We start from the raw sequence: 11,662 nt of genomic DNA, 5'->3' as shown, positions 1-11,662 counted from the left end.
CCCCCCAGCCCAGGCCTTTGGCTCAGTCTCAGCCCTGCCTGCTGGCCTGTCAGTCACTGGGCCCCTGATTCTCCTCCAATCTGACCCCCCTAAGTCAGTTCCTGGTGCCTCTGAGCCTGGGCCTGTTAATTTCTCACAGATTTCAGGCTCAGCGCTCCAGTCCTGCACTGGCCCAATGCCTGTGCCTGGGGCCTAGGTGGCCTGCAAGCCCTGATCTCTCCCGATGGTGGTGCCCACCGCCAAGCCCTTGCCCAGCCCACCAGGGCTCCTCTGGCCCCCTAATGATGCTTTGCCCCTCACAAGTTGCTCCCTGGCCCAGTCCCTCTCCAGGGGTACCTCACCTGCCCTGCGGCCCAGTCCTTCTCTGGGGGTACCTCCATGTACATATGGCCGGATCCCTCTCTGGGGGTACCTCACCTACCTCCCACATTCCTATCTTCTCTCAGGTGGAAGACTGGACCCACGGTAATTCCAGTCCCGCTCACATCCAGGTCAGACCCTGTTTCCCACGAAGACCTGGCCGGCCCTCCTTCCCTCCCAGTCTCCCACCTCCACAAGCTCCCAGGCCCTAGGCACCCAAGAACCCTCTCTGGGCTGGTCCTCTTCACATCTCTAGGCCCCTCCTGGTGCTTTCTGGAAGCCAGGCTGAGGCCCGGCAGGCCCGTCTGGTCGCTGGTCCCCTGGCCAGGCCCGTCCTCTACTCGGAGACCCCCTTCCTGTGAAGGCTCTTCTCAAGCAGCCCCTTTTGTCCTGAGCTGCCCCTCCCATGACGCCCTCCTCTTCTGGAGCCCTTTCCCTCCCCAAACTCAGTCCTTCAGCCCCGGCCCATTCCCTGGCCAGCCCCCACCCCACCCGGCCCCTGCAGTTTTGCCCATGCTCACCAGGACCCCAAAGTCCAAATGCACTTTTCGACGATACTAAAAAGGCCTCTGCAGTGGGGGTTCCCAAGCCCGAGGAGACCCCCACCTCTACTGGGACTCCCTGGCTTCACATTCAGGTTGCCAGGCAACTGGAATTGTGCTCTCCTGCCCCAGCCCCCACCACCCACTTCCCCAGAACTGGTGTCCACGGGCTGAGCCTGGTCCAAGGGGCCCTCCCCATCTGCACGGGGTTCCCCAGGGCAGGCAGCTTCTGCACGGCCCCCACCTGCCCCTGCCCTGGCCCTGCCCTGAGCAGGCAGGCTGCTGTGGGCACCCAGGAGGCCTCCTGGTCTGCACACAGGTCCTGAGGAGCCAGGGAGGGCAGGGCAGGGGAGCACCCAGGCTGGGGCCAGCACCTGCTCCAATTCACAGCGAGGGAAGGCAAAGGCAGGCCCCTCTCCTGCACCAGGCTACGCCCCCTCCCCCCCGTGAGCTGGTGGGATGCGGCTAGACGCCGGTAGGTCCCCGAGAGTGGCCTGCACCAGGATGTGGCTCCAGGCATGAGGACCACTGGGGGGGGGGCAGGAAACACCCAGCTGGGCCGCTGCGGGCTGGAAAACAGGGCCTCGAAGCAGGCGGAGCAGCTGGATGGGAGGTACCGCCTGCCCTGTTAGGTGTCTGGGGCACCTTCCAGAGAGAACCAGGCTTGGGGTCCTGCAGAAATGGCCCTAGGTCACCTAGCTAGAAAACGGGCTGGATTCGAACCTGGGGTGGCCAGCCAGCGTCCTCCCAGAACAGCTGTTTTGCAGGAGTGGTGGGCTCTGGATAGGCCCTGGACCAGGGCTGAGGGGCACTGAGGCTCTCCAGGGCCCCACACCTCAGTCCCCTTTCCTGGAAACAGCGACAGACACAGCACGGCTGCACAGGCCCCCAGTGGACTGGCCCCGGTCTGGCCGCCTAGGTGCTGGCTGCAGTGTGAGCACGGCTGGCAGAGGCCAGGCCACCCTGAGTTTAGCTGCAGGGCTCAGGGCAGCTGCCTCAGGCAAGGCCACACCGAGGAGGGCCAGGAGCAGAGGCAGTGTGCAGGAGGGCAGCCACTGGGCCTGGACAGCTCTCCCCGGAGCCTGGGGGTGCACACGGCTCGACGGTACTCGTCCCTGGAAGCCCTGCCAGCCCTGCAGAGCACCACGGGCTCCCTGCTCGGGTTTCAGCCGCAGAGAACACAGGGCTCATGCCAGGGAGCCTCCTCACCATTCGGCCTCCATGCTCCCGAGACGTTCTCCAAGATGGCACCCGGAGGGCTTGGCTCTGCAGTCCTGGAACCCTCAGGTCCCACGGCAGTCACTGTGCCAAGAGCCGACAGGGCTCCAGGCCGAGGACCAGCACTTAGACTTGTTCTATGCCTGCACTGGCTGGGTGGGCTCTGAGCAAGAGCTCCCCATCTCAGGACTCCTGCTCCCACCAAGTGCTGACAAACTCCTACTCATCCCATAAAACCCCACTGCTGCTGCACCTCCTCCAGCAGACGCTCCCACCTTGGCAATGACTACAGTGATGTGGCCCAAGGCAGTGAGGGGGTCCTCTAGTCCCTGCTTGGCTAGTGTCAGGGCAGCCATGTCCAGATCTTAGCAGGAAGGAGCCCACATGTCCGACTGCACGGCCCCTTCTCTCCTTGGGCCTCAAGTTGGGTGGGGAGTGCAGGAGTCCCTTCTTGGTCCTCCCTCGGTGCAGGGCCCACACAGGGCCTGCCTGGACCTTCCCTGCTGCCTCTGTGGCCACAGCCACATGTGGCCTGTCACTAGCCCAAACCTCACTACAAGCCGCTCCCTGCCAGTGGCGGTTCTGCTGTGAGGCTGGCCAGCCAGGTCTTGAGGGGCTGGTCGCCAGGCTGGGCACCCACAGCCCTGTACCCCACCCAGCCCCTGCAGCCCGATTTAGAAGCCCCATCCTCCAAGCAGAAAACACACCAACGCAGAGAAAGGCCCAAACAACTGTATTTTTCTGTCCACAGGGGCTCAGCCCTTAGCAGGGCAGCTACAAAAGGCGGCCAGGGCCAGAGTCAGCATCCAGCCATCCCAGCCCCACCCTGTAGGGCCCACCCTGTAGGTCAGGCCCTGTGACTCCAAGGCCATCTGCTGGCTCCATCCCCTCTCATGCCCCGCCTGTCCATCCCCAGGCCTCGGCAGGCCCCTTCCTCGTGGGCTGGGACAGATGGATGGTGGGTGGTGGGGTCAGTAGAACTGGGCTCCGAGCCCCAGCCTGGGGCACAACGGCCCCCAGGAAGGACGGGATTCCCTGGAGGAGAGGCAGGGAGCGTGGCCGGGGCCCTGCCAGGGCAACAGCATGGCCAACAGTGGCTGGGGGCTCTAGGGGAGGGGAGGGGTCCTCACTGCCGGTCCCTAGCTGCTCCTCTAAGTCACTGAGATCTGTGCCCTGACCCTCCATCAGACAAAGAGCATTTCTGAAACTGGGACAGGGAAGTGAGTGTCAGAGTGTGTGTGTGTGTGTGTGTGTGCACCTGTGTGCGTTGAGAGGGCAGGGTGCAGTGGGGCGAGACAGTGGCTGTCCCTTCCCGCTCGCTGTCTCTGTCTCGGTGAAGAAGCGCTAGACTTTGGCAGCCTCAGCAAAGCCCACGCGGTTGTTGTCCCGGTCGAACACCGTGTAGTAGCGGCCGATGAAGACGTCACCCAGGATCCAGAGCGGCCCGCCGGGCGGGGGGATGTCCATGCCCATGAAGCCGCTCAGACAGATGGTCCTTCCGGCCTGCGACACCTGCACAGCTGTGGTGGTCAGCCCCCTGCCCCCTGAGCAGGCGCCCGTCCTCTGCCCCGCCGCACACCCCCGGCCCTGGCTGCCCCTTGGGTGTCCAGGCCCCAGGCCCCCCTCACCTTGAGAACGTAATCATCTGGTGAAAGCACGTAGTCCTTGCCCCCCAGCTTCAGGGAGACGGGGGGCAGGTTGGGAATCTTCTCACAGGGAATCATGTACTGCCAGGAGGGGACAGCGGGTGGTGGGTGGGCAGGTGCCGCCTGGGCACCCCACCCTCCCGCCTGCCGCCTGCTCACCTTGCCCGGCCTGCCCGCCCACCTGACACGCTGCCACCTCAGCTCACCTCGCCCTGGATCAGCGGCACGGCGCCCACGGCCTTCTGCAGCTCGGTGATCTCCTCCACGGGGCCCACCATCAGGGACGTGCCCGTGTCCACAATGGCCTCACAGCCGCCCTTGCACAGGGTTAGCCCATTGCCCACGTCCACACTACGGAGGCAGGGGATGAGTCTCGCCTGGGCCTGAACCTGGGCCCTGCCCTCCAGCCCCTGCTCTCCTGCATGGGGGAGCCCATCCCTCACTGGCAAGGAACTGGTGCTGGGCTGAGGAAGAGGAGGGGCGTGAGGAGAGGGAGCTTAGGGACGTGTTATCTGCAAGACCAGGTATGGAGTCTGACCTGCTCATGAGGTTTGTGGCCGTGGGGAGAGAAGGGCCCTGAGCCCAGGGCCCAGGAAGCCTCCAGCTCAGCCCGCTGGGGAACCCAGCCGCCCTCGGGCCTGCAGGTGGGTGGCTCGCAGGCACTGAGGCCCAGGCACCAGGGCCACTGCCCTAGGGTCCACAGTGCCCCACTCACCTCTCCATGTGGATCTGCCAGTAAGCCTGGCGGGTGACATTCAAGAAGTTCACGGAGCCCTTGTAATACTTGGAGTCGATACCACCCAGCATCAGCTCACCTCCGGGCTGGGCTTCCGGGTCCCTGTGAGGGAGGAAGCAAGCGATAGGACTGAGCTGGGCAGGCCTGTGGTGGGGTGGGGTTTGGGGAGCGGGAGAATGGAGGAACTGACTCCCATCCCTTCAGGGAGACCCTGCGTGGCCGCTCAGTGGGGCCAGACCCCCCCGTACAGCGCGATCCCACTTGGGACCACTGGCCCTACCAGCAAAGGATAACCAGGGCCAGGCCACTGGGCAGGAGGAAGGGAGAACCAGGAGCCTGGAATCATGGTGGGCTTCCAGGAGGTGGTGGCTGTGCAACCAAGTAGGTGACATGGCACGTTCCTGCCCCAGGACCTCCATGCACTCAATGCCCAGAGGGCCCTACGCCCAGTCTTCGTGGTGTGGCCCCTCTCTGCTCCTGCCTGGCCACCGGCCAGCCCTTCCCCGCTGCCCATTTCTCATCCAGGCCTTGTATCTGCAGCCCTGACCACCTGACTCCACACTGAGGGGCAGTTGTCCCAGGGGGGCCTGTCCTCCACAAAGGCTACTGCCCTCCCAGCACAGTGACCACCCCAGAACCGTTACGAGCAGCAACGCTGTGGTTGCCCCAGGGGCTGGGAGCAGTGGGGAGGCAGCCCCCAGGGGCTGGGTGGAGCGGGGAGGCGGCCCAGGCCCCGGGCCCCACCTGTTGAGGTAGAAGGAAAACATGTTTTTGTCCACCAGCTTCTGTTTCATGAGGTTGTCGAAGACGGGGACCACGTTGTTGACAGAGATGCGGGGGTAGGCCATGCCCAGAATGCCGTCAAACTTGGCTGCAATGAACGTGATGCCCGGCTGCTTGGTGGCCTCCCCGAAGACCTGCCGCTCCACCCTGACACCTTTCACAGGCTCCGAGAGCATCTGGCAGGGCACCTGTGGGCACAGGGGTCACTGGGCCATGGTGGGGATGGTGGGGGCCCTGGCAGGGGTCAAAGGCCACAGAGGGCTCAGTGGGTTTGGTTGTCATCTTTCTCCTGAGCCTGGGCAGGCACACCTAGGTAACCACCCCCCCACTGCCCCCCCCCACCCCGTGCATCTGGGGGTGTGCAAAGCGGGCAGAGGGGACCGGGCAGGAAGGCTTTGGGGAAGAGGCAGCTGGCGGCATCAGCGTGGCCCCTGTGTGCGCCCTGCTGCAGTGCCAAGCCCTCATCCTCATGGAAGTAGGCACTGGGGGACGAGGGCAGGCCTCTGCCCATGCCCTTCCCCCCAGACTTACCCACCCCCGGGCTCAGTGACAAAAGGCCGGGGCCCAAGCCCATACCACCCCAGGTCATGGCTGAGGCTGCAGAGAAGAAGGCGGGGCCAGGATGTGGGAGAGACGGCCGTTTGGCGCTCACACCCTTGTGGGGGGGTGTTAGGCAACATCCTGTCTCCAACAGGAGACCCAGAGAAGACAGGACCCTGCAGACAGCCCAGCAGCAGACAGGAGAGAAGAGGGCAGGGGGCCAGCCACCCCAGAGACAGTACCCACTGGTCCTCATGGTTGTAGCACACTGCCCTGCCACTATAGCAGGGCCACCCTCCAGAGAGCAAGGAGGGCATCAGCCTGGACCCTGCACCCACCCAGCACCCATCCTGCAGTGCCTGTGGGGAGTAGGGGGTACCCACCCAGCAGTGCCTGTGGGGAGAAGGGGGCACCCACCCAGCAGTGCCTGTGGGGAGCAGCCAAGAGCTGTGGGGGGTGAGCCTCAACTACCCCAGGCGGGGTCCCCAGCTGTCCCTCAGAAAACCCTGTCCCCTCAGCCCCTGGGCTGCACAGGACCCAGATACCCCAGGCCAGGCCCTGACTGCTTTGCTGGCTCCCCAGGACCCAGGAACCCCGCCCTCTGTGGGCTCCTCCTCTGGGAACAGGGAGGAGGCCTGGCCTCACTCGCTGGGTCTGATCACTCAGGTATTGAAACCCATGCCTTGTCACTGCCCCCCATGCCATTGAAGAACCAGGGCCTTCAAATCCTTCTGGGGCTCCTAGCTGTGCACACCCCTCACCTGCAGCCCAGACCTCCCAGAATGGGGTCCCCGCCTCATTCCTCCTGGCTCTCACCTCTAATCCCTGGGTCCCCCAGCCGACTGCTGTGCCGGCTCACCACCCAGCACCCTGCCCTGCCCTGGGATGAGGAGAGGGTCCCCAGGCACTGAGCCCAGTCACTTGGTCACACACGCACAGACAGGGGTGACAACCCCTTGCCCCTATGGCAGCCGCCCCGGGAAGGCTCACCGACACGGTGTCCTGGCTCAGGTACCCAGAGAGACTGCCTGAGCCATAGTGGATGTCGAAGGTGGTCCCGTTCTCCACATAGGTGCTGGACTTGGCACTGTTGTATTTGTGGTGGATCCCTGTGGGGAGGGCTGTCAGCCTGGCACGTGGGGTCCCCGCCTCCCATCCCACAGCCAGGGCGGCCAGGCCCCAGGACCACAGGCTCAGCCCCTGCAGCCCCAGTGGGCTCCAGCTTGGGCCACCCCAGAGATGTGCAGAGGGGCTGGACTAGGCAGGTTCCCCGGGAAGTGGGCGACAGGGACGGGGCAGGCGGGGGGACAGTCTGATGTGGCCAGTGAAGAGAATGGCTCTGTGCCTGCCTCCCTCCCGGGGCCTAAGGGAGCGTGGGTGCCAGTGTGTGAGGAACAGGGGCTAGCCCCCCGAGGTGCATGGCACTCAAAGGCCCCAGGGTGCCCTGAGGGCAGAGACTCACAGCAGGCGATATCCAGTAGCTTGCAGTGAACTGAGGGGACCCACAGGTTGGAGGAGCCGGTGTCAAAGACGACTGTGAAGCACTGGGGCGGCGTCCCAATGCCGATCTCCCCATAGTACTGGGCCTGAACAGAGGGAGACCCATCAGGGTGGCTGGGGGCACCCTGCCCTGGCACTGGATTGACGGGGCGGGTGGCGCAGGTCCCAGGCCCTGCTGCGTCACTGCCTGCTGGCTTTGGCCCTCTCCAGGCAGCCCCACCCAGCCCTCTTGCCGGTAGGTACTCAGACCCCTCCGAGCAGCCCCCCCAGCAGTGGACCCATCTCTGCAGCCCCTCCCACTGGAGGACAAGCTGCTTGGGAGTCCCTGGCCATCGTCCCAGAGTGGCTTTCCCCCTAGGCCAGACCCCAGGGCCTAGGTTAGAGTCTGGCCCCACCCCAGAGGAGGTGCCTCAGAGACCAGTCGCCCCAGCTCTGAGTCATTCACCAGCCAAGCAACTGGCCTGGGCCTCAGTTTCCCCACGTGTACACTGGGTAATGGCTGCTAAGGATTAGGTGAGTCCAAAGGGAAACCCCATGGCTGGCCCTCTCAGTGGTCCTCGATTTGGGGCAAGGAGGCTTGGCCAATGGTCAGCTCAGCCAGGGAGCCAGAGCAGCTGCCCAGTTCCGAGAAGTGTCTAGACTGAGCAGGAGGGGGGCGGCTCAGCAGATCTCCACGGACCATGTGTTAGGGGACCAGGAATCTGTCAGTCAGCCCACAGACGGCTCTCTCCCCTTCTCCCCCACAGCCCTGTCACATGGCCATGAGACTCAAGCTTCCTGTTACAGCCAGGACCCGGGCCAAGCCGGACAGAGGGCGCGCCTCCTGCCCTCCCTCAGCAGACCACAGGGGCAGCGAGGAGTTTCCGAGACCAGGGCCCAGGACTCGTCGGCACAGAGCTGGGGCCAAGCCCAGCAGGTCCTACTCTGCTCCATCATTGAGTGTGTTTGGCCCTCAAGGAGCAGGGAGCGCTAAGGGGTGCTGACCCAACAGGAGCCCAGCCACGTCCGAGTCGGGACTCCTCGCTCCTTGTGTGTCCTTAGCGAGGGACTGGGCTGCGGGCCCAACTCCCTGTGTGAGGCTCCGACACCCGTCCTACCACTCAGCCCTGGCACTGGGCTCAGGCCGCCACTGCCAGCAACTTGGGCCTAACTCCCACATGCTGGAAGTGCAGGGCGGGGTTTAGAGGGGCGGGTCCTTGGGGGAAGGTGGGGCCTGGCCTGAAGTGGCCCTCCCACTGACCAGGGGAGTCCTTGGGAAACAAGCGGGCGTGTCAGTCCCCCCTACCCGCCCCCACACTCACATCCATGTAGTTCTTGAGCATCTCTGGGACCGGCCCCCCAGTCGCAGCAGGGCCCCCATAGGAGTATTTCCTGATGGGCTCCTTGGCGATCAGGTCTTCCACGGAGCCGCCAACCTCAGACAGAGTCCGACGGATGGACGTGAACTTGTGCAGCGGGATCCTGTGGGGATGAGGGTCTGCGCTGGCCAAAGGGGTCACCCCTCCCACCACGCTCACAGCCTGTCCAGCCACATGGCACCCCCACCCAGCACGGCTCACACCCAACGTCGGCTTTCTACCTGTGCTGCTCACGGCTAACCACTGTCCACCAGCTGCCAGGCCCGAGTCCGTGGGCCCCCATGCGCCCCCTTCCCACACCCTGCATCCATCCTGAGCCTGAGTCTGCCCTCTTCTCCTCCACCATGGCGCCCAGCCGTGCAGTCAGCCGGGCCACCAGTTTGCGTGGAGTTGCCTTCCACTCACGGCGACCCCACGTGTGTCTGAGCAGAACACAGGATTTTCAGAGGTTGATGTTTTGGAAAGGGGCTGTCAAGCCCTTCTCCCGAGGCACCTGAGTGGACGCCAACCTTTTAGTCAGCAGCTGAGAACCTTCAGTGCTGCAACACTCAGGGATGCCCAGCCACAGCAGGGGCCCTGCACGCCCCCTCGTGTGCTGCCCGGCTCCCTGCCCAGCTCCAGCCCCCAGCTAGGACCTCTCACCCACCCTAAGTCCTGCAAGGCTTCCATGACCCCTCAGCCACCTTACACTCCACCGCGCTCGCTCCCTCCCACCACCCTCGTGGCCCCCTCCCCACCTGGATGCAGGCACTAAGGCTGCTGCTGGGCCAGCCTTCTTGCAAACACCTCAGCGCAGCAGGTGTGGCGCCTCACCAAGGCACCCTCTGAAGCAGGCCTAGCACCAGGCAGCTGCCCCAGGCTGAGGCTGGTGCCCTAGGAGCTGACAGGACCTTGGTTCCACTGTCTAATAACTGTGGTCCACCACCTGCCCCATCAGCTGAGGAAGGAGTGGAAGGTGTCCCACAAGAAGAGTAAGGTGACCTCAGGTTTCCCTGCTGCAAGGGCAAGATGCAGAATAAGAGGTGGGCGGGGAAGAGCCTGTGGCTCTTAGCTGCGGGTCGGCCACACCCTTAGTGATAGGAGGCCCCATGACCCAGCACATCTCCCAAGGCCATCGCCTCCCTCCTGGAGCCATGGGAGGGTGTGGGCGTGCGGGTGGGCCAGAGCAGGGCAGGGCAGGTTCAGGCCTGCAGCTGCTCCCCACATTGGCTCTGTGGGGGCCAGGTCACCCCTGGCTGCGGCCCATGGGGAGCCCATGCAGGCCAGCCCTCCAGCAGGGCTTAACCACCCACAGCCCGCAGCCAGCCAGACCAGCTCCCTAGCTCCTGCAGGCACAGATGCCCTATGACCTCATCCACCTGCTCCACTGCCCAATGAAGGTGAGGGACACAGAGTCCTGGCAGGAAAGCCCAGTGCAAGGGTGGGGTTGGCCTCCCATACCCCCACCCCATCCTGGGGTAGTAAGGTGTCCTACTGGGGTGAGAGACAGGGGTCTCCATCCTCAGCCCCAGGGGCCCATCAGCCTGCCTGGCACAGCCTGTGGTCTATGCTAGCAGTCAGCATCTCTGCCTGGAGCACACAGCTGGGGGAACAGGACCCTAGGGCCCAGGAGGGCACAGTCTCTGTCGCAGCAGGTGGTCAGTGGGGGAGCTGAGCCTCCTCTCCAGTGTGACAGCCGGACCTGCTGTGGGCAGCCTCAGCCATTCACCCACCCTCCTTCTTAGGCCTCCCGCTCCTCCCTGGGCCACCCTGGTCACAGGGCCCGTGGAAAAATTGTGTGCAGTCGACTGAGCAAGAAGCCACTGGTGTTCAAAGCTGCCATGGGGGCCCCAAGGAGGGGAAGACTAGTGTACCTGCACCGGCCGGTCCAGACTCCCACACGTGGTCCCTGGGCAGATGCACCAACCTCACCCGTCCGAATCAGCAACACCTCCCACTCCCAGCCTGGGCCCTGGGCCCGTGGGGGGCTGGGATCAGCCCTGTGCCACTGCCACCCTCCCGCCTCCTGTGCCCTCCACGCCGACTCCACGGTGGAAGGGGGCGCTCTCGCGCCTCTGCCCGGCGTCGTCCTGCACTCCCCGAACTCCCTCCCGGCGCTCAAGAGAGGCTGGGCCTGCACGAGGCCTCACGGGGGCGAGCGGCATTCCAGCCGGGCAAGGGGGGGGCCCGCGGACAGCAGCCGGCGCCCGGCCCCGGGAGGCGCACGAGGCTCACCTGACGAGCGCGGAGGCCGGGCCGAGCAGCAGGCCCAGGACGAGCAGCAGGAGGCTGAGGGCCTGCATGGTGACGGCGGCGGAGCGGAGTGGAGCAGAGCGGCGAGGCCGTGCGCTCGGAGCCGGGATGACAGCGCAGTCCGCAGGTCAGGTGACCGGCTTGTTTGCGCCGGGGCTGTCACGTGGGCGCGGCCTGGGCGGGGCGTCCTGGGCCCGCCCCCCGCCCAAGCCTCGCTTCCACCGAGCTCGCTCCCTGGGCCGGGCCCCGCCCCGGGCTGAGGGCAGGCGGGCTGTGCGCGGAGGGCAAGGTGACCGAGCCTTCACCCCGAGGTCGGTGGCGCCGCCGCGGGGCGCGCTCCCTGCGCCCCCGCTCCTTCCTCTTCCTCCAGGCGGGACTGCGATTGCTCCAGCCCAGGAGTGTCACCTACGCCACCTCCGGCCCGCCGTGTGCCTGACACCCGGACACCCGGGCCCACCGGGTGCGCCCCGACCTGGGGCCCCTGCAGCTGTGCCGGTGCCGCGGCGGGTGCCGAGAGGCGGAGGCCAGCGTAGGGGAGGGTGCGGCGAGACCCTCTGGACTCCAGGCCCCTTGAGCCTCCCAGGCCCCCTTTCTGGAAGCTGCCCCACTCCGCGTCCGGATGAACCTCATCCTTCCCAGTGGCCAGTGTCGCTGTCCCGCGCTCCCTCCACTTTCCCAGACCTGCGCCTTGCTTGGCCCTGCAGGGGCCATCCTGGGCCCCTTTCTCTCTGGACCTGCCCTGCCTGT

General features: G+C 65.4%; 2 protein-coding genes across 2 annotated transcripts in view; both read right to left on the bottom strand.

Annotated features, from left to right (window-relative positions):
• The window catches only part of IFITM10 (interferon induced transmembrane protein 10), a 19,933-nt gene extending 19,547 nt beyond the window's left edge, over positions 1 to 386 (bottom strand). The window contains exon 1 of the mRNA XM_007949342.1: positions 337 to 386. Coding sequence (XP_007947533.1) covers positions 337 to 386 — 50 coding nt within the window. The remainder of the gene's footprint in view (positions 1 to 336) is intronic.
• Positions 387 to 3,464: 3,078 nt separating this feature from the next.
• On the bottom strand, positions 3,465 to 10,965 carry CTSD (cathepsin D). Its single transcript, XM_007949283.1, has 9 exons — positions 10,898 to 10,965; positions 8,627 to 8,786; positions 7,288 to 7,411; positions 6,816 to 6,934; positions 5,247 to 5,473; positions 4,482 to 4,604; positions 3,973 to 4,117; positions 3,749 to 3,847; positions 3,465 to 3,632 (listed from the first exon to the last, which is right to left on the bottom strand). The coding sequence occupies exons 1-9, from the start codon at positions 10,963 to 10,965 to the stop codon at positions 3,465 to 3,467; spliced, it is 1,233 nt and encodes a 410-aa protein (XP_007947474.1).
• Positions 10,966 to 11,662: the final 697 nt, after the last annotated feature.

Source organism: Orycteropus afer, unplaced genomic scaffold (assembly GCF_000298275.1).
Source record: "Orycteropus afer afer isolate SDZICR_OR568_19922 unplaced genomic scaffold, OryAfe1.0 scaffold00244, whole genome shotgun sequence".
NCBI classification, from domain to species: Eukaryota; Metazoa; Chordata; class Mammalia; order Tubulidentata; family Orycteropodidae; genus Orycteropus; species Orycteropus afer.
The sequence above is the reverse complement of the archived record's forward strand: the minus strand, read 5'-3'. Positions and strand labels throughout refer to the sequence as shown.

Excerpts from the sequence above, each read along its gene's own strand:
- CTSD (XM_007949283.1), bottom strand. The coding sequence starts at position 10,965 with ATGCAGGCCCTCAGCCTCCTGCTGCTCGTCCTGGGCCTGCTGCTCGGC. Across the intron at positions 5,474-6,815 it reads TGAGCCAGGACACCGTGTCG|GTGCCCTGCCAGATGCTCTC; the intron begins GTGAGCCTTCCC and ends CTGTGCCCACAG. Across the intron at positions 3,633-3,748 it reads CAGATGATTACGTTCTCAAG|GTGTCGCAGGCCGGAAGGAC; the intron begins GTGAGGGGGGCC and ends ACAGCTGTGCAG.